This window comes from Haliotis cracherodii, unplaced genomic scaffold, assembly GCF_022045235.1.
Source record: "Haliotis cracherodii isolate W230 unplaced genomic scaffold, xgHalCrac1.p SCAF_27, whole genome shotgun sequence".
NCBI lineage: Eukaryota > Metazoa > Mollusca > Gastropoda > Lepetellida > Haliotidae > Haliotis > Haliotis cracherodii.
The window spans coordinates 4,517,586-4,541,385 of record NW_027266283.1 but is presented as its reverse complement, the minus strand read 5'-3'; the positions used below and the strand labels follow the sequence as shown (position 1 = coordinate 4,541,385).

At 38.1% G+C, this 23,800-nt stretch overlaps 1 protein-coding gene across 1 annotated transcript; it reads left to right on the top strand.

Annotated features, from left to right (window-relative positions):
* Positions 1-5,486: 5,486 nt before the first annotated feature.
* LOC139473279 (uncharacterized) lies at positions 5,487-23,253 on the top strand. Its single transcript, XM_071255813.1, has 5 exons — positions 5,487-5,811; positions 13,977-14,031; positions 15,589-15,655; positions 21,841-22,008; positions 23,161-23,253. Exons 1-5 carry the CDS (start codon positions 5,487-5,489, stop codon positions 23,251-23,253), a joined length of 708 nt encoding a protein of 235 aa, XP_071111914.1.
* Positions 23,254-23,800: the final 547 nt, after the last annotated feature.

The window sequence follows — 23,800 nt, the reverse complement described above, 5'->3', positions numbered from 1 at the left end:
GTAATTTAAATATGACTTGATGACATGTTAATCTGCTGCTTAACACAACATGTCATGCATATAGACCTCTCATCACTTGGTTGTGGGCAATCTTATAACGGTGATAACGGTGTAAGAATCTACACCGGAAACGTCGCTATATGCAATAAACCAGAAGCTGTCCGTAAAGTTGTACGTGTTCTTTGTTACAACATTGTTTTAACAATGAATTACACTCCATACATCAACACACAAAAATAGTTAATCGTTCAGCGCAATAATGCAACGCAAACTCGCCCATTCTATTTCAAACAACCAGGAAGCAGGAGTCGGTTAATGGGCGTGGACTATTTTTGCGGTTTGTGGAAACATTAACGCACAAGAAACTGCTTGGTCAGTCACGGAATAAATAGCAATTTATTTCTTCTCTCATCTCTGAATTGTCCACAAAAAGCTTAAAGGCGGTAAAACTGGAGTGACAGGAACATGTATTTAATATCGTGTAATATTAATGTTAAAAGCCCCCCGCGACATAAGTTTGAAATGTTTCGTCATTTTTCTTATGTTTTTCAATTAATTTGATTTCCTTTCCTTGGTCCATGTTTTGCTTCGTCATCATTAACACTTAATTGATGTTGTCTCCCTCAGGTGACGTTGTCTGGTGTTCCTCCCAGGGATCGTCAGTGGTTTCCCAACCCTTATGTTGAATGTAACATTTGAAACCACAAAAAGTGTCCACACCATTAAATCTAGTATGTCTTGTGGGAATCGTTTCACTGCGCGATGACTATCTATCTGTCTGTCTGTCTGTCTGTCTGTATTTATGTTACAGAAAATATGAATATGTGTATTCCCTGAAATTTTCAGGGAATATATATAATGTCTGATTCACTCAGGGAATAAACATAATCCCTATTTTTTTCAGGTATTATACATATTCCATGATTTAACATCACGTTTTTTAGACATATTCCTTGACATTACTTTTGAGTAAATTTAACGCCTATCATATACTTTTTTAGCAATATTCAAGCAATATCATGGCAGGGGTAGGGAGGTGGGCGGATCTAGGAGACAGAGACAATGATAGACGCATAGTGTATGTATGTAGCTGGACCGGTACTGAAACGACAAGTAGCCATCATTGCGGCCATCAAAATACAAGCGTTTTCAGTCTACATGGTGTCCTTGTCTAAATTCCACTTACTGGTGAAACAAATCGCGACAGCATTAACACGTTTCACTTATTGAATACGATACTAAACATTAGTCGACAAGGTGCACCGAAATGGGTTTGATTTTGAAATAACAAACCAAACAGACTTATTTCCGATATATGTATATATTTATCACATGAACATACCTAGTCGTGTAGTATCTGAATGCTGACTCACTATAGATGTTAAGTACATCCAAAAGAAACGAATATAATTTTCTCATTATTTTTGTAGAATAAACACAAACAGGCCCTGTAGATTTGCAGATTACCCTATCAGAGACCTTTAAAGCCTTTCTTCCTTTGGTGGAGAGCTCGCCTGTTTTTTCCGCCATTGTGTATTTTTGTGTTTAAAGATCGATCACTTCCTACCTGTTTATGTATTTTATTACCTTTTTTCCTCACACCACGCCCGTCAAAATTATTAACGATCACGGTCTAAAACGCGCCAACGTGTGTGTACACGATTCAATAAATTCACACTCGGCAGTCAGTCGTGTAAGGTGTGTCAGAATCCGACTTCAACTTAAAACGTTCTGCGTTGCGTACGGATTTTCGGATTTCGTAAGATGATGGCGACATGTTTGCGGATTCTAGGATAACTTCGGATCCGACTGATTTCAGAGCGGCGAGGCTGATAACTTCGGATCGGGCAAGTATCCACACCATTAAATCTAGTATGTCTTGCGGGAATCGTTTCACTGCGCGAGGACTATCTATCTATCTATCTATCTATCTATCCATCTATCTATCTATCTATCTATCTATCTATCTATCTATCTGTCTGTCTGTCTGTCTGTATATATGTTACAGGAAATATGAATATATATGTGTATTCCCTGAAATGTTCAGGGAATATATTTAATGTCTGATTCACTCAGGGAATATACATAATCCCTATTTTTTTCAGGTACTATACATATTCCATGATTTAACATCAAGTTTTTTAGACATATTCCCTGAAATTACTTTTGAGTAAATTTAGCGCCTATCATATACTGTGTATAACATCTACCATATATTCTGTATAACGCCAGTCATATACTCTGTACAACGTTTGTCAGGTTCTCTGAATAGAGCCTGTCATGTACGCTGCATGACGCCAGTCACATGCTCTGTATAACGCCTGTTGTGTACTCTGCATAACGCCAGTCACATACTCTGCATAACGCAAGTCATGTACTCTGTATAACACCTGTTGTGTACTCTGCATAACGCCAGTCACATACTCTGCATAACGCAAGTCATGTACTCTGTATAACGCCTGTTATGTACTCTGCATAACGCCCGTCACATACTCTGTATAACGCCTGTTGTGTACTCTGCATAACGCCAGTCACATACTATGTATAACGCCTGTTGTGTACTCTACATAACGCCTATTATGCACTTTGAAAAACGACAATCACGTACACTATATAACGCTAATCACGTACTCTGTATAACGCCAATCATGTATTCTGCATAACGCCGAACACATACTCTGTATAACGCCAATCATATACACTGTATAACGCAAACAATTTACTCTGTATAACGCCAATCACATACTCTGTATAACGCCAATCATGTACTCTGTATAACGCTAATCATGTACTCTGTATAACGCCAATCATATACTCTGTATAACGCCAATTATATACATGTGTGTATGCCCTCTCCTCTGAAAAATGTATCACTAAAGTATTTAGACTGTAACACATATATAATAATGAATAACTTTGTAATTTGGTGTGTCCCCGATAGATATGATTTTCATTTTTTGACACTTTTGATTGATACGGATTACGTACATGTAGTCACTTTCGCTCATGTATCTGCTAATTAGAAAATTCAGTTGTCATAAAATAGCACTGTTACTAAAATAAGGCAGTTTCTTTTATCGGGTATAAATAGTTGATTCGTCTTGTCACGCAGTGATGTTTACTTGATCAAATGATTTCCAAGAAGCATTCCGGCAGAGAACTTATATTATATTTTATTATATACATGTATTGTTAATTGCAGAAGATGCTTTCATCCCTGTATCTCAGAATGCAAAACTGATAACATTAAACATGTATTTAGTACACAGAGAATTGTTACATATAATTTCCTGCATATTTCTGTTGGACCAAAAAGCCTACACCTATACTGTAATCAGTGTCCACTGTTAAAAGGGTAAAAGTGCAGTCAGCCATGGTAAATGGTGAGGTGAGGTGAAATTGGGTTTAACGTCACGTCCAAGATTATTGCACTTATATAGCGACGTGCATGTACGTGTGCTTGTGGCTGCTTGTACTAGTCAGGACTGATGCCGATTTATAGTGCTAGCCCAATGAGATACCATGTCGCAGTTGAACATGAACACCCAGCTGAGACACAGTATACTGACTCCGAGCCGACCAGTCCTTGTTTTACCCCCTTAATGTCGAGCGCCAGACAGGGTAACAACAAGTCCCATCTTTTAACGTCTTTTGGTATGACGCGGCCGGGAATCGAACCCCGGACCTTCCGCTCTCCGGGCGGGCGCTCTACCACTAGACCACGGAGGCGGTCTATGGTAAATTGAGAGACATACATCTTCAAACAAGTTTACAGGCCAACAGATACAGCATCCGCATACTCAACTAGAGTTTTTTTTTCTGCCGGTCGTAAGGTCATTGTTTAACTGAGATACTTGTGTCGGGATTGCGATATTTTCTTATCTTTGTCGGCAGCCTGCCATCGGCCTGAATTTAGAGAATGAGACTGTTAATTTTTTTTCATGATGTCTACAAACTTACAAACTTGTAGATGTTAGGGTGGTCAGGAACCAACATTTTCAACTTAGAGTGCCACTATTCCCAGTCACTTGTGTGGGACCCGTCTGCCGTGCGTGTTTTTTTGGACGATAATTACTTTATGGTGGCTGGGTCTCTTTGTCTCAGCTCCATAGCCGTGACGCTGGGAAAGAGAAACATACAATTAATGAGAGTGGGCTATATCATGGAAGATACACTTGAAGGAGAGGTTTTTACTCGTAACATATACATCTACTTATTACCTATACTTTTACTAATCATCGTACAACCGGTATTGTGTACAAGATAGGGTTACATAACAGCCGCCTGGAGGGGTTAACCCATTCGTGACCAACTCGTGTTATTCCGGTACAAGCCGATTAGCGACTCGTGTCCCTCTCATGGCCATTTTTGCGACCGGGTTCCGTCTTAGCGCAAACGGGCATACCTAAAAAAATTGTCCAATCGTTGCGTTGTGGTTCACGTATATTTCCCCATATATTATACATATTTCAGATGCAGTTTAAAGCACAGATGGACTTGCGGAATTATACAGTATTATTGAACACATTTAACTGTGTCTTGCGTATATCTTTATATGCAAGACATATGTAAAATCAAAAATTATTTCTTGAGGGATTCTTTGACGAAGAACTTGAAATCATACGCGCATTCTGATTGGTTTGACGTATTTTCGCACATAACATTTATCGATAGGGGGAGGGGTCTTCTTGCAGGTTACGGAAAGGGGCGAGAGGGGCACGAGTCGCTATTCGGCTTGTCCCGGAATAACACGAGTTGGTCACGAATGGGCTGGACATAGAATGTTGGGATAACAATTACTTGTTGGACAACAAAATATATTGCCACCCTGAAATGCTAACGAATATAATTCAACAGAAACAAAAGCTGAAATAGAAAATACTTTCAAAAAAGCTAAAATAGAAACTGTATATCTGCTTAGTGTGGAAGACTGAGTGTTAAGATGAGCTTTACTGCTACTGCTGCTACTGCTACTGCTACTGTTGCTACTGCTACTGCTAAATGATGGTCATAAATGGTCTTGCCTCAAATCAGTAGTACCTGGTCATGCATCGACCTGACCAACATTCATGCTTAAAGTTGCATGTGTCGATGTAGAATGAAAGGTTACGTAAATTGCCTGAACTGTGCTCAGACTGTGAATACACAACAGGGGACAGTATAGGCTAACGTCAATCAGAAGTTCCAGCCAATCAGACAAGCACGCCATCAATGTAAAAGTGCTCAACTGTCAATCGGCAAAACATGCCAATCAGGTAACCATTCCTACCCTGCTGACAAAAGAGCCTGGGTGTGTCCACGCTAACAACGCCAATCAGATCGTCCAAGTATATCGATACTTGATGTCCATGATTCACAGGAAATAGCCAGAGGCTGAAGCGCTCGTTAAATCTCCCAACTATTGATTGATTCACAGGACTTGAAGAGAACTTTGCATGAAGCAGGACTAATTTCTGTCGACCTTCCACCTTGATCTACCCACAGACATGCTAGTCCGAAACTGGGTAGTGTGGACAGCTGCTTTGTACATCTATTTGTCCTCCAGTAGTCAGGGGATAACTGAGGCAACCTGTGATAATGCGTATGGTTTCAACCCTTCCCTTGGCTACTATAAGGATAAGAAGATCGAACAAGCCATAAGACGACGTGGCAATGCGACTGGTCTGATGGAGTGTTTGCTGTCCTGTAACCGATTAATTGTCAGTCACTTCTTCTACAACCAGGCAACCCAGGACTGTATTTGTGCAATGTCTTACCCTGGGAGTATGTTCCTGGTCGACGCACCGGGCTACGATCATTACACTGCACCAGGTGAGAGTTCTATATGATTACACGTCACAGGTCAATTTAACGTTACACTCAGCAATAGTCCAGCTATATGACGGCGATTTTGAAGTTATCGAGCCCTTGAACAGATAATCCAGTGATTCAGATTGTGAACAGCGATCCACGCTGTGTGGGTAAGATGACACGCCATCGACCAATTGACCAAGCCTGACCACCCCATCCATTTCGTCGTATAGATTGCTGGGGACCACTTCTAACCCGAAATGCCCCCGGGGCTATGTGTAATGAATACCATTATCAACATGTGACATTAAGTTTTCAGTACTTATCATCAATATGTGACATTAAGTTATTCAGTACTTATTGTCAACAAGTGACATTACGTTATTCAGTACTTATCATCCATATGTGACATTATGTTGTTCAGCACTTATTACCAACAAGTGATTTCAAGTTATTCAGTACTTATTACAAATATGTGACATTAAGTTCTTCAGTTCTTATTATCAACATGTGACGTTAAGTTATTCAGTATTTATTATCAGCATGTGACGTTAAGTTATTCAGTATTTATTATTAACAAGTGACATTAAGTTATTCTGTACTTATTATCAACATGTGACATTAAGTTATTCTGTACTTATTATCAACATGTGACATTAAGTTATTCTTTACTTATTATCATCATGTAACATTAGGTTATTCAGTACTTATTGTCAACAAGTGACATAAAGCTATTTATAACTTATTATCAACATGTGTCATTATGTTATTATGTACTTATTATCAACATATGGCATTACGTTAGTCATGACTTATCACAACATGTGACATTAGGTTATTCAGTACTTATCATCAACATGATACATTAAGTTATTCAGTACTTATTATCAACAAGTGACATTATGTTGTTCAGCACTTATTACCAACAAGTGATTTCAAGTTATTCAGTACTTATTACAAATAAGTGACATTTAGTTATTCAGTACTTGTTATCAACACGTGACATTATGTTATTCAGTACTTATTATCAACATGTGACATTAAGTTATTCAGAACTTATTATCAACATGTGACATTACGCTATTCAACATGTGTCATTAAGTTAATCAACATGTGTCATTAAGTTATTCAATATGTGTCATTAAGTTATTCAGTACCTATCATCAACATGTGACATTAAGTTATTCAGTACTTATCATCAACATGTGACATTAAGTTATTCAGTACCTATCATCAACATGTGACATTAAGTTATTCAGTACTTATCATCCATATGTGACATTATGTTGTTCAGCACTTATTACCAACAAGTGATTTCAAGTTATTCAGTACTTATTACAAATATGTGACATTAAGTTCTTCAGTACTTATTATCAACATGTGACGTTAAGTTATTCAGTATTTATTATCAGCATGTGACGTTAAGTTATTCAGTATTTATTATTAACAAGTGACATTAAGTTATTCTGTACTTATTATCAACATGTGACATTAAGTTATTCTGTACTTATTATCAACATGTGACATTAAGTTATTCTTTACTTATTATCATCATGTAACATTAGGTTATTCAGTACTTATTGTCAACAAGTGACATAAAGCTATTTATAACTTATTATCAACATGTGTCATTATGTTATTATGTACTTATTATCAACATATGGCATTACGTTAGTCATGACTTATCACAACATGTGACATTAGGTTATTCAGTACTTATCATCAACATGATACATTAAGTTATTCAGTACTTATTATTAACAAGTGACATTATGTTGTTCAGCAATTATTACCAACAAGTGATTTCAAGTTATTCAGTACTTATTAAAAATAAGTGACATTTAGTTATTCAGTACTTGTTATCAACACGTGACATTATGTTATTCAGTACTTATTATCAACATGTGACATTAAGTTATTCAGAACTTATTATCAACATGTGACATTACGCTATTCAACATGTGTCATTAAGTTAATCAACATGTGTCATTAAGTTATTCAATATGTGTCATTAAGTTATTCAGTACCTATTATCAACATGTGACATTAAGTTATTCAGTACTTATCATCAACATGTGACATTAAGTTATTCAGTACCTATCATCAACATGTGACATTAAGTTATTCAGTACTTATCATCAACATGTGACATTAAGTTATTCAGTACCTATCATCAACATGTGACATTAAGTTATTCAGTACTTATTATCAACATGTGACATTAAGTTATTCAGAACTTATTATCAACATGTGACATTACGCTATTCAACATGTGTCATTAAGTTAATCAACATGTGTCATTAAGTTATTCAATATGTGTCATTAAGTTATTCAGTACCTATCATCAACATGTGACATTAAGTTATTCAGTACTTATCATCAACATGTGACATTAAGTTATTCAGTACCTATCATCAACATGTGACATTACGTTATTCAGTACTTATCATCCATATGTGACATTATGTTGTTCAGCACTTATTACCAACAAGTGATTTCAAGTTATTCAGTACTTATTACAAATATGTGACATTAAGTTCTTCAGTACTTATTATCAACATGTGACGTTAAGTTATTCAGTATTTATTATCAGCATGTGACGTTAAGTTATTCAGTATTTATTATTAACAAGTGACATTAAGTTATTCTGTACTTATTATCAACATGTGACATTAAGTTATTCTGTACTTATTATCAACATGTGACATTAAGTTATTCTTTACTTATTATCATCATGTAACATTAGGTTATTCAGTACTTATTGTCAACAAGTGACATAAAGCTATTTATAACTTATCATCAACATGTGTCATTATGTTATTATGTACTTATTATCAACATATGGCATTACGTTAGTCATGACTTATCACAACATGTGACATTAGGTTATTCAGTACTTATCATCAACATGATACATTAAGTTATTCAGTACTTATTATTAACAAGTGACATTATGTTGTTCAGCAATTATTACCAACAAGTGATTTCAAGTTATTCAGTACTTATTAAAAATAAGTGACATTTAGTTATTCAGTACTTGTTATCAACACGTGACATTATGTTATTCAGTACTTATTATCAACATGTGACATTAAGTTATTCAGAACTTATTATCAACATGTGACATTACGCTATTCAACATGTGTCATTAAGTTAATCAACATGTGTCATTAAGTTATTCAATATGTGTCATTAAGTTATTCAGTACCTATTATCAACATGTGACATTAAGTTATTCAGTACTTATCATCAACATGTGACATTAAGTTATTCAGTACCTATCATCAACATGTGACATTAAGTTATTCAGTACTTATCATCAACATGTGACATTAAGTTATTCAGTACCTATCATCAACATGTGACATTAAGTTATTCAGTACCTATCATCAATATGTGACATTAAGTTATTCAGTATTTATCATCAACATGTGACATTAAGTTATTCAGTACTTATTAACAAGTGACATTAAGTTATTCAGTACTGATCATCAACATGTGACATTAAATTATTCAGTACTTATCAACATGTGACGTTAGGTTATTCAGTACTTATCAACATGTGGCGTTAAGTTATTCAGTACTTATCAACAAGTGACATTAAGTTATTCAGTACTTATGGCCATATCTTGAGTCGGATTGATTCTGGGATTTTTCTTTTCAATGTTAAATTGAATTTTATATTTTACCGTTAGATGAATCATGAGGGATGTATAATAAACCAGGGTTTATCCTGATAAGTATTCGTTAGTACAAACTGCGTGAGTATATATATATCTTAAATTCTCAGAAAAATCCAAAAAGTCGCAACTTTGTGTAAAGAAAACTCTAATCTGTGATACGGGTAATTGATGTACAATACATAGCAACACAGAGTCGGCATGTCAAACTGGGGTCAGTGCACAGATAATTCATAGGCCTGTGGTGTAAAGATATTTTGTCATGAAAGAATACACATCAGTACATAATTGAGCATGTCTTGTTATATCGTTGACTTTGCAGTGCATTGTTTCAATTTTGAGTTTTAGACAATTAAAAAATCGTAACTTATAAATATCAACTTTGACAGCCTGTTTCATTCTCTGGTTTCATGAACTGCCTTGTATTGGTTTATGTTGATAAACGTTTAATGCTGAACAAATCTGAGGATAGAAGTGAGTTAGTATGGTTTTACGCCGTTTTTAGCAATATCACGTCGGGGGACACCAGAAATGGGCTCCACACATTGTACGCATGTCGGGAATCAGCGTGACGAGCGAACGCTTTAACCACTGGGCTACCCGACTACCCCTCTAAGGAACAATGACTAGTACCACATAGGAAAATATGCATGATGACCATCAGAACTTGTGTCACAGATATTGTAATCATACACACTATGTATTGCTTATTGTTTATAGTATCAGTAGCAACGAATGTGCAGTTCACGATGTTTATGTCCAAAGATTGTCAGAGACGTCCACAGATGTATACACATACACAATGCCGGGTCCATCACTCTAACTTTTACCTCATAACATAACAAAAAATGTCAATGCAATTTTACTCTACTGATTTTCAACAAGAAAATCCCTAAAGCGATTGGGCCACAAAAGGCAGCCATAATGTCTATCTGGAGCAAGACTGCTCAATTTATCTGATGCTTGTGAGAGTATACTGTCATATCCCAATGAAGATCCCGGGTTTGGATGGGTACCCTCAACCCACAGTGTATGCTGGTCACGGGAGGCGACCAAATGGATCTATCGCTTGGTCAGGATCGATATCTTACAAGCCGTCTATATATAGCTGGAATATTGTATGGCGTTAAACAACAAACACAGTGCTGTCTGATGCTCTTGTTGTGCATACAACAAACGCTTGTGAGGTATTGAAATATACAAATATAAATATGTTAGAAAGAGGCTATCTTTGCACATACAACACATGCTAATACCACGTGTTTGTAAAAACGTGAGCGTGTCCTGTCCCACCGGTGGCACCCGTCATAAACACATGATAGGTAAGTCAATTATTCACCCGAAAAAACGGGGACATTTCATTTGGTACAATGTACGTCAAGATAATAAAATACATCAAACATGACACACACGATAGACACAGGTCAGATGATATGTACATCAACACACTATAGACACAGGTCAGATGATATGTACATTAACATATGATAGACGCAGGTCAAATGATATGTACATTAACAGATGATAGACGCAGGTCAGATGATATGTACATTAACAGATGATAGACGCAGGTCAGATGATATGTACATTAACAGATGATAGACGCGGGTCAGATGATATGTACATTAACAGATGATAGACGCAGGTCAGATGGTATGTACATTAACATATGATAGACGCAGGTCAAATGATATGTACATTAACAGATGATAGACGCGGGTCAGATGATATGTACATTAACAGATGATAGACGCAGGTCAGATGATATGTACATCAACACACTATAGACGCAGGTCAGATGATATGTGCATTAACAGATGATAGACGCGGGTCAGATGATATGTACATTAACACACGATAGACGCAGATGATATGTACATTAACAGATGATAGACGCGGGTCAGATGATATGTACATTAAAAGATGATAGACGCAGGTCAGATGATATGTACATTAACAGATGATAGACGCAGGTCAGATGATATGTGCATTAACAGATGATAGACGCGGGTCAGATGATATGTACATTAACATATGATAGACGCAGCTCAAATGATATGTACATTAACAGATGATAGACGCAGGTCAGATGATATGTGCATTAACAGATGATAGACGCGGGTCAGTTGATATGTACATTAACAGATGATAGACGCGGGTCAGATGATATGTACATTAACAGATGATAGACGCAGGTCAGATGGTATGTACATTAACATATGATAGACGCAGGTCAAATGATATGTACATTAACAGATGATAGACGCAGGTCAGATGATATGTACATTAACAGATGATAGACGCGGGTCAGATGATATGTACAATAACACACGATAGACGCAGATGATATGTACATTAACAGATGATAGACGCGGGTCAGATGATATGTACATTAAAAGATGATAGACGCAGGTCAGATGATATGTACATTAACAGATGATAGACGCGGTCAGATGATATGTACATTAACAGATGACAGAGGCGGGTCAGATGAAATGTACATTAACACATGATAGATGCATAATTATATACATGTACGTGTGTCAACTTACGTTTAGGTTTTATTCGGCCGAAATACCCACAATCATCCTTTATGCATTTTACATGACTGTATACACACAACATGATGCATCAAAGTAACGTGGAACTGGGACCAACCAAATATCTCATCAAGCTGGTCGAGATGAGCGTGCTAGAGACTGTTAAGAATTCGTACGGTGAACACAGTGCTCCCGATGAAACGTCATCTTCCCAGGCACATGCATGAAAGGCCGCCCAAGGTGTCCTTGCTGGTTTACGCGCCAGTTAGTGATTATATATAAAGGTCCCCGTAGACCCAGTGGAGATTAAAACGTATCTAGTACACGAACGCATTGTACGTAAACTAAGCGGCAAAAGTAAGTACAGGTTGGCAATTTGTACTTTTCCTAAAAACAGCGATAGCTAGCGGAAAGTGGGTATTGGGAATATGACTGCCCTAGGAACAGGTACCAAAGGAAGCAAGGTACACCTCATCCGAACGCACCACCTTTGACGGCGCTCGTGCGGTGACAAAAAAATGGTGAAACAGGTTTACCGCCTATGACATCAACTGCACGTGCATGCTAGCTGTATCAATGCGTTCATCTGCAGGGTATTACCACACGTGATGAAAGCACACAAAAGAATTGCCACGACTGTTACAGGAGCAGACAGAGAGAGCCATCGGTATGGCCGAAATGGGGGCAACACAGGTCCAAATTGCCAGAAGGTTTACATTGACAGTAGCCGGGCTGATTCAACGGTAGAGGCAGATGGGGAGGACACAGGACAGGCCTAGAGCCGGACGACCCCGAGTGACAACACCACTGGAAGACGGTCAGATACGAATCATTCACCTGCGAAACAGATTCGTAACGACGGCAGCAACAGCGTTGGGACATCCCATTAGCCAACGTACAGTACTACGACGACTTCGTGCTGCTGGAATCCGAGCGTATCGTCCTTTCCGAGGAATGGTACTGACTGCTCAACATCGACGACTGAGATTGCGATGGACAAGGCAGGTTCGGCGGTGGCAAGTGAGAAATTGCGTCGAGTGCTGTTTACTGATGAAAGTCGGTTTAACTTGTTTCGAAATGACGGCAGAGAACGAGTTTATCGACGCAGAGGGGAACGTTTGGCTCCGGCGTGTATTCGAGAGGTCCATCCATTCCGCGGGGGAGGTGTCATGGTGTGGGGCGGTATTTGTGGAGATCAGAAGACTGATTTGGTGTTGCAGCCAGTTGTGCTTCCGTTCTCACAAAACCAACAGCAGGGGACATTGTTTCAACACGACAATGCCTTGCCCAATACTACAAGACTGACTCAGAAATTTCTAAACCAGCAGAACGTTGACGTTTTGCCCTGGCCTGCCCACTCACCCGGTATGAATCCTATTGAACATCTTTGGGACCATCTTGACAGACAGGTTAGAGCACGCCATCAGCCTCCCGTCAACAGACAAGAATTGCAGCAGGCCCTGAGAGACGAGTGGCAACGGATTCCAGTCCACGTCATCAGAAGATTGACGTCATCGATGAGGCGGCGTATCACAGCATGCATTGAGGCAGCTGGAGGTCATACACGCTATTGAAGGCAACTGTGTCGACAATGAACTTGTAGTGTGTCTGACAATGTTTTGGTGACATTTCAGACAACTTTTGAAATTGAAAATTCTTACCCCACCATTGTTTACCTAGAGCTTACATTACCTGTGATTGAACAATTTCATTCAAACTGGGGATGATCAAACATTTGTTACCCTTCCCTAGATTATATTATGATTCACAACAAAAACCTCTTCTTGTTATTGTTTATCGATCATGGAACTCGACCTATACTTTCTTTTGTCGCCCAGTTTCTCGCTGATTTTTAACCCTGTGGATTATATATATTGATAAATCAATATTTTCTAAAAACATGCTGGCCAAGCTCCGCTGTTAGATACAATCGGTTGTAACTTGTTTTGTTCCTGTTTTTCTCCAGGTTTTATCCAAAAGTATATGTGGCTGTCGATCAATGCTTCATCGGCAGCACCTGGGTATGTAGTCCTTAAACCCTGACGACAGTTAGACTAATATTGAATAATCGCCACAGAAATAAGGTATATATATATAAATATATATATATATATATATATAATAAAATATAAAAGTCCACGTCAGTCCATCATCTTCTTTATATCAGTTTCAAACATAGCCCTTTCGCTGTCTCATAACAGGAGACAGCGAAAGTACTATGTTTGAAACTGATATCTAGAAGATGATGGACTAACGTGGACTTTATTATTTTATTATATATTACAAGTACACCGAGTGAACATTTACCTCATTTTTGCATATATATGTATAGATATATATATCTTATTTCTGGTGTTCCTCACCCTGTGTAGAAGCCAACTATTACCAACATTTGCCATTATCCTACAATCTCCCTTTTTAACATTTCATATATATTACCTGAGCAAAGATAAAACATGTGCTAAATGGGACTACGAACTTGGGCACGATACTGAAGAACAAGGCAGGAAGCTAACAAGGCTATCCCGTTTAGTTGCTCGCACGTGACTGAACTCCAATGGTTCCAGTTCTATATTTTACATCACATATTGCCAATAAACTGTCTTGTTAATAACATGAGTCGGTGGGCATGGTTTTACGCCGCTTTTAGCAATATTCCAGCAATATCACGGCGGGGGACACCAGAAATGGGCTTCACACATTGTACCCATGTCGGGAATAGAACCCGGGTCTTCGGCGTGGCGAGCGAACGCTTTAACCACAAGGCTACCCGACTATGATATCGCACAAAAAACAAACCCTGGCCATATCCAAAGAAAATGTTCTTTTTGGTTATTTATCGAAAAATATAAAAAAATTAAACCTCATTATTATTTGCCTTAGACGAAACATATTTTCAACTTTAGAAACAATAACTTTCCACCTACATTCCAGTTTGCACAGAAGGAGCTCACTGAATTTTATAGATTACATTTATTGTTATAGTGTTCACTTCAATAAGCTTTGTTCAAGTTATCATGCGTTATTTCGCTGAATATAATTTATGCAAACCGTATAACTGCTTTAGAAAAATGAACAATTTATACTGTTTTAATTTTCTGCGGCCCAGTGAGGTAGGGTTACTTTCACGTGCAGCCCAATGACGTTGAGGTAATGTTACGTGCTGCCCAGCTATTCGGAGCTATTGGTACTTGCGACCCAGTCACGTGGAATTAATGTCACGTGCAGCTCACATGATGGTTGGGTTAATGCCACGTCTGGCCCAAGAACGTAGGGCTATTGTCACGATCACAGGTATTATTTCACCAATAAATTTGAGTTGTGCACTGTCACTTTAGGAAAAGAACAGTTATCCTTTATCCGAAATGAGGATGCTCAGATTCTGAGGAGCTGTCAAGTAACATTCGGAAATGCGAAATGCAGGTAAACTAATTCATTCAGGTGATGTACCTTTTCTAACAATACCATGAACATTGTAGTTATGACATATACTGTTACATTTTATTCATCCATGAATAATTGACATGGTAAATATCAATGTTTGTGACATGCACTTTTTTTAGTTTTATCTTTTTAAGCTTTACAAGTGGAGGACGTTTTACTGGCTGGAGGCCAACGCTGGACGATGAAGCTCCGTGGGTTGAGGTGAATATTGCTTCATGTTGTCGAAGTGTAGTAGCTGCAGACAAAAGCCTCCGCTACTTTTTCTTCACAACCACGTAACTCACTTTCCGAGTGGTGGCTGAAAGGTTTTGAGCCTAACTGCGAGAAGCCATGGTACACCCTTAATAATTTGCATGTATTAAGTACAACACTAACCATGCTTACAGGATCCATGTATTAAGTACAACACTAACCATGCTAACTGGATGCATGTATTAAGTACAACACTAAACAAGTTAACAGTTTGCATGTATTAAGTACAACACTAACCATGTTAACAGTTTGCATGTATTAAGTACAACACTAACCATGCTAACAGGATGCATGTATTAAGTACACAACTAACCATGCTAACAGTTTGCATGTATTAAGTACAACACTAACCATGTCAACAATTTGCATGTATTAAGTACAACACTAACCATGTCAACAATTTGCATGTATTAAGTACAACACTAACCATGCTAACTGGATGCATGTATTAAGTACAACACTAACCATGTTAACAGTTTGCATGTATTAAGTACAACACTAACCATGCTAACTGGATGCATGTATTAAGTACAACACTAACCATGCTAACAGTTTGCATGTATTTAGTACAACACTAACCATGCTAACAGTTAGCATGTATTAAGTACAACACTAACCATGCTAACAGGATCCATGTATTAAGTACAACACTAACCATGCTAACAGGATGCATGTATTAAGTACAACACTAACCATGCTTACAGGATCCATGTATTAAGTACAACACTAACCATGCTAACTGGATGCATGTATTAAGTACAACACTAAACAAGTTAACAGTTTGCATGTATTAAGTACAACACTAACCATGTTAACAGTTTGCATGTATTAAGTACAACACTAACCATGTTAACAGGATGCATGTATTAAGTACACAACTAACCATGCTAACAGTTTGCATGTATTAAGTACAACACTAACCATGTCAACAATTTGCATGTATTAAGTACAACACTAACCATGCTAACTGGATGCATGTATTAAGTACAACACTAAACAAGTTAACAGTTTGCATGTATTAAGTACAACACTAACCATGTTAACAGTTTGCATGTATTAAGTACAACACTAACCATGCTAACAGGATGCATGTATTAAGTACAACACTAACCATGCTAACAGTTTGCATGTATTTAGTACAACACTAACCATGCTAACAGTGTGCATGTATTAAGTACAACACTAACCATGCTAACAGGATCCATGTATTAAGTACAACACTAACCATGCTAACAGGATGCATGTATTAAGTACAACACTAACCATGCTAACAGGATCCATGTATTAAGTACAACACTTACCATGCTTACATGATGCATGTAGTAAGTACGACACTAACCATGCTAACAGTTTGCATGTATTAAGTACATCACTAATCATGCTAACAGTTTGCATGCAGTAAGTACGACACTAACCATGCTAACAGTTAGCATGTATTAAGTACAACACTAACCATGCCTACAGATTGCATGTATTAAGTACAACAGTAACCATGCTAACTGGATGCACGTTTTAAGTACAACATTAACCATGCTAACAGGATGCATGTATTAAGTACAACACTAACCATGCTAACAGTTTGCATGTATTAAGTACAACGCTAACCATGCTAACTGGATGCACGTTTTAAGTACAACATTAAAGGGGAAGTGTACACGCAAAAATCACTTTCTTTCTTTTTCTGAACAAAATGCAATTTTAGAATTAGTTAGTATTTGTGTTTGAAAATATACACTCATTTTTCTTCACAGTGAAAGTAGGAAGCTCACAATAGTGTGAAAGTGATATGCCATTATGAGGCCTTCGTTTTACGAGCGAAATAGGCCTGAGTTATCCCCCTTAGATTATGACGTAATTGGTGCCAATTCAACTGTCTATTCTCAACGCAAAAGATATCAAGGACCAGTTTGCGGTAAAACAACATGGTCTACGACACACTCCGGCGCAGTGGTGTCTCAGCATAACACAATTCTGGCTGGCATCTGAGATGCTAGAATCACAAAACTGTACCTACACCACGTGAAACGGCTCTAACAAAGCATGATGACGTCATAATGTTTATCAATTGGCACCAATGACGTCATATTGCAAGGGGCATAAGCCATGGTGTTTTTGTTATGGAAATAGAACACTTGGTAAATGTGAAAAATATGAATCGTTTTAGTGCAAAAAATATGTTAATTAAATATGATGTTTTTATATTTTTGTCTATGACGCTTCTATGTTAACACTTTTAATGTGGAAAAAGTACAAGAAAAAATGGTTCATTTCCGTGTGAACTTGCCCTTTAACCATGCTAACAGTTTGCATGTATTAAGTACACAACTAACCATGCTAACAGTTTGCATGTATTAAGTACAACACTAACCATGCTAACAGGATCCATGTATTAAGTACAACACTAACCATGCTAACTGGATGCATGTATTAAGTACAACACTAAACAAGTTAACAGTTTGCATGTATTAAGTACAACACTAACCATGTTAACAGTTTGCATGTATTAAGTACAACACTAACCATGCTAACAGGATGCATGTTTTAAGTACACAACTAACCATGCTAACAGTTTGCATGTATTAAGTACAACACTAACCATGTCAACAATTTGCATGTATTAAGTACAACACTAACCATGCTAACTGGATGCATGTATTAAGTACAACACTAACCATGTTAACAGTTTGCATGTATTAAGTACAACACTAACCATGCTAACAGGATGCATGTATTAAGTACAACACTAACCATGCTAACAGTTTGCATGTATTTAGTACAACACTAACCATGCTAACTGTGTGCATGTATTAAGTACAACACTAACCATGCTAACAGGATCTATGTATTAAGTACAACACTAACCATGCTAACAGGATGCATGTATTAAGTACAACACTAACCATGCTTACAGGATCCATGTATTAAGTACAACACTAACCATGCTTACATGATGCATGTAGTAAGTACGACACTAACCATGCTAACAGTTTGCATGTATTAAGTACATCACTAATCATGCTAACAGTTTGCATGCAGTAAGTACGACACTAACCATGCTAACAGTTAGCATGTATTAAGTACAACACTAACCATGCCTACAGATTGCATGTATTAAGTACAACAGTAACCATGCTAACTGGATGCACGTTTTAAGTACAACATTAACCATGCTAACAGGATGCATGTATTAAGTACAACACTAACCATGCTAACAGTTTGCATGTATTAAGTACAACACTAACCATGCTAACTGGATGCACGTTTTAAGTACAACATTAAAGGGGAAGTGTACACGCAAAAATCACTTTCTTTCTTTTTCTAAACAAAATGCAATTTTAGAATTAGTTAGTATTTGTGTTTGAAAATATACACTCATTTTTCTTCACAGTGAAAGTAGGAAGCTCACAATAGTGTGAAAGTGATATGCCATTATGAGGCCTTCGTTTTACGAGCGAAATAAGCCTGAGTTATCCCCCTTAGATTATGACGTAATTGGTGCCAATTCAACTGTCTATTCTCAACGCAAAAGATATCAAGGACCAGTTTGCGGTAAAACAACATGGTCTACGACACACTCCGGCGCAGTGGTGTCTCAGCATAACACAATTCTGGCTGGCATCTGAGATGCTAGAATCACAAAACTGTACCTACACCACGTGAAACGGCTCTAACAAAGCATGATGACGTCATAATGTTTATCAATTGGCACCAATGACGTCATATTGCAAGGGGCATAAGCCATGGTGTTTTTGTTATGGAAATAGAACACTTGGTAAATGTGAAAAATATGAATCGTTTTAGTGCAAAAAATATGTTAATTAAATATGATGTTTTTATATTTTTGTCTATGACGCTTCTATGTTAACACTTTTAATGTGGAAAAAGTACAAGAAAAAATGGTTCATTTCCGTGTGAACTTGCCCTTTAACCATGCTAACAGTTTGCATGTATTAAGTACACAACTAACCATGCTAACAGTTTGCATGTATTAAGTACAACACTAACCATGCTAACAGGATGCATGTATTAAGTACACAACTAACCATGCTAACAGTTTGCATGTATTAAGTACAACACTAACCATGCTAACAGTTTGCATGTATTAAGTAAAACACTAACCATGCTAACTGGATGCACGTTTTAAGTACAACATTAACCATGCTAACCGGATGCATGTAGTAAGTACATCACTAATTTTACTCACTGGATGCATTGTGACCAAATATACGACCAGGCAGAATTTCTGTCCTCATCTAAGAGACTAGGTATTTTCTGTTGATGAAAAATGGACAAAATTGGCAAATGATCTTGGCATGACAAATGTTTCGGCATGCTGGGGCACACAACGCCCAAGATTCTCTCGTAGGATGTCGCGTCGTTTTGAAACAGACCAGCTGATTCTGTTTAGCGAATTGTATCCATGGATGAGCCTTGGGTATACCACTTCTCGCCAAGGTCTAAACAACACCTAATGCAGTGGAAACACCTAACGTATCCTCCCTAGAAGAGGTCAATAAAGCGACAAAACACATCGATTGTACGATGTGCTTCATTAGCAGGCAATGTGATGGCTTTGGTTTTCAGGGATTGCAGTTGAATCCTACAAGTGAACTACCACATGAAAGGACCCGTGAAAATCCGGGAAAGAATAGGTCTTTAGCAACCCATGCTTGCCGTAAAAGGCGACTATGCTTGTCGTAAGAGGCGACCATAGGCATCGGGTGGTCAGGCTCGCTGACTCGGTTGAAGCATGTCATCGATCCCAATTCCGTGGATCGATGCTCATGATATCGAACACTGGATTGTCTGGTCCAGACTCGAGTATTTGCAGACCGCCGTCATATAGCTGGAATATTGCTGAGTGCGGCGTAAAACAGCAAACCAAACCCAAACAAAACATCATGAAACGTTAGACAATTAGTGACCAATAGTAATCTGATTTGGCTACTGCATGAAACATCAACGCAGAAGGTTTCACCCTGTGCACATGTATGTGGTCACTGCAACTGCAGTGAATAACTGTGGCTTTGACACATCGAACATCCTGCACATTCACCAAATTAGGCACCGCCAAGTTTGAAGAAAGAGTTGTCTGACATTTCTGGTGTGGAGGACGTTTCATACCACCAGAAACATTGCCTTCAGGCACCCTGTGCCGTTGGCAGAAGTATATGGGGAGTGTATAATCGGAGGTGATTATGTTGAAAAATAACTAGCAACTGACTCAATCATATAGCTAGTCTCAGAACGTTTTAGCCACCACTCGTATGCAACGGTGTGCACATACATAGTCAGGTCATTTCCGCCTGTCGCTTACCTCTTCTGCCTTGTAACTCTTTCCTCTGTTTTAATTTCCCTATTACTACTGGTCACAGCATATTGTTTACAGCACAATGTTGATCAACTTATTGTTTTCACAACCAAGGTAGCCGTTATCGGCACTCGTAAACATGTAATTTGAATATATGCAGAATATACAGATACAAATGAATAATTTGAAAATAAAAATAATACAAATTCTACCATGACATTTTGGACTCCTTTTATTTGATTGGTCCGCCAGTGTTCTCGATTTTCTTATTAACCGCATTAAAGCAGAGGAATATATTTCTTTGACAACACAGCACTTTCAAAACCTGATTTAATTAGTAAATGTTGTAAAAAGACAATGTTTCGAGTAGTAGACTATTTATAATAAATGTGGCAATATATTGTTAAATTCAAAACATAACTTAAAAATACAGTTTGGCGCTCCCTAATGATGTACTGTGGCGTGATGTCTATTTAGCATCCCTCAATGTTACCACTTATTGCCTTCTATTATGATAAGGTTCCTATTTGTTATATCACTGATGATTGCGACCCGCGTAGGGTCGTGTTTGCCGTAAGAGGCGACTAACGTGGTCGGGGAGTCTGGCTCGATTACTTGCTTGTTGCATGTGATCACTGGATTGTCTGGTCCAGGCTGATTAATTACAGATAACCGTCATATAGCTGGAATATTGGCTGGTGTGTGGCGTTAAACAACAAACAAAAACATTCATCATGATTGCACGCAATGTTAACAATGCAAAAGCATATTTGGAGGTGGTTTGCTCACAAATACAATAATAAAACGATTGCCTCTTCAACAGATTGGGGTAGATGTTTTACTTTACGTTACTGGGATCGCAATCGCCCCCAACGTTGCTGCTGTGACTAAGAACATCTGGTTTCGGGACGCCAACGGAACTTGGAGAATAACATGGAAGAGAAACGACGAGAAATCCAAGATGGGCAATAACTTCATACCACATTGTTTGGTTGGTTTTATATATCATACAGGTTACATTGTTCCCAGTTTTAACGCGGTGGGGTAGCCCTGAGGTTAAAACGTTCGCTCGTCACGCCAAAGACTGGGTTCGACTCCTCCCATGGGTATCAATGTGTGATATTGATGGAATGTTGATAAAAACGACGTAATACCATACTCACTCACACTTTTTCATTGATTGGCGTGAACATCATACACACATTTGGGGACATATGGAATTACTATGGATACGAGTTAATAATTGCAAAATTCAATGTATCTGCCATGAGCTCAAATCAGGTAAAATCAAATTTATACCGAATATTAGAACTATTTTTGTTCTCTCATGGTAAAAATTGGTGTGGCCGCTGTTTATCACGCAAAAAATTATTAAAGTAAATTATCATAGATAAAGAAGTCAGCAATAAGCACTTCACAGACTGCTTAATATTTAATCAGTAACACACAAACACCCTGCCAACACTTTCATCAGCCAATCAGGAAACAGTGATCAGCCAGTGGGCGTATCCTAATGTGTCAAAGCTTTTAAGCTTGGTCAGCCAATCAAATATCATGGAATCACTTGCAATTTATTTATTCATCAATGGCTTTGAGGTTTAAATGCACAATGGTGCGGCATAAAATATATGTTTTGAAGTAGCGCGTAGATGGATTTAATCAACCTTTTTATTACACACATGGTTTTGCCTGGGTGAAAACTGGGTGTGGCCCATTATGACCATGACAATATAACAATGACGAAAGAAGTGACAAAAACAGTTCCATCTCTATGCATCGACCTGTAGTGAGTGAGTGAGTTGGGTTTAACGTCACTTTTAACAGTATTCCAGTTACACCACGGCGTGTCAGCTTAATGTGGGAGGAAAGCCCGAAGTGATGCAGGTCTCAGACGTTTACCACTTCGGTGAAACCGACGAACACGGGTATGGTACTGACAAACCTAGAAACATAATCGGGGCGAACCTGGATTCGAACTCACAATCGTAGGTTTCTGGCGTGCCCAAGGGATGCAACTCGGCACAGCGTATCGCAGGGTATCTAGACGACTGGGCCACCCGTACCCCCACATTGACCTGTAAAATAGCCTTGCGTGAAATTACATCACTTGGCATCAATAACAATTCAACAGTTTTACTTACAGATGCTGCCCTTTCCAACAGAAGCAGTCAGAATCACAGTTGACAACCACAGCAGTGCCCAAATTCTAAATATACAACTGGCTGGTCGTATGTAAATCTGCATGAGGATACTCTCACGATACCAAATATTGTTTGGAAAATAGTTTGGAGATGAGAGTCAAACTTTCAGTTACCTTCCTTGTGAAGTCTGTATACTACATTCATGCAACCTATGTATTAGTCGAATATGGTTAATTCTTTGTGATCATGATGTTTGTTTGTTTGTTGTTTAACGGTGCACTCCCCAATATTCCAGCCATATGTCGACGGTCTGTAAATAATCGAGTCTGGACCAGACGATCCATATATTGGTATCATGAGCATCGATCCTCGCAATTGCGATACGATGTCATGCATCAACCACGTCAGCGAGCCTGACCACCCGATCCTGGTAGTTGCCTCATACGATAGGCATAGTCATCCCTCGCGACAAGCATGGGTTGCTGAAGACCTATTTTGTTTTGTTTGTTGTTCAACGCCGCACTCAGCAATATTCCAGCTATAAGTATGTAAAAAATCGAGTCTGGCCCAGACAATCCAGTGATTGATATCACGAGCATGGATCCATGCAATTGGGATACGATGACATGCATTAACCAAGTT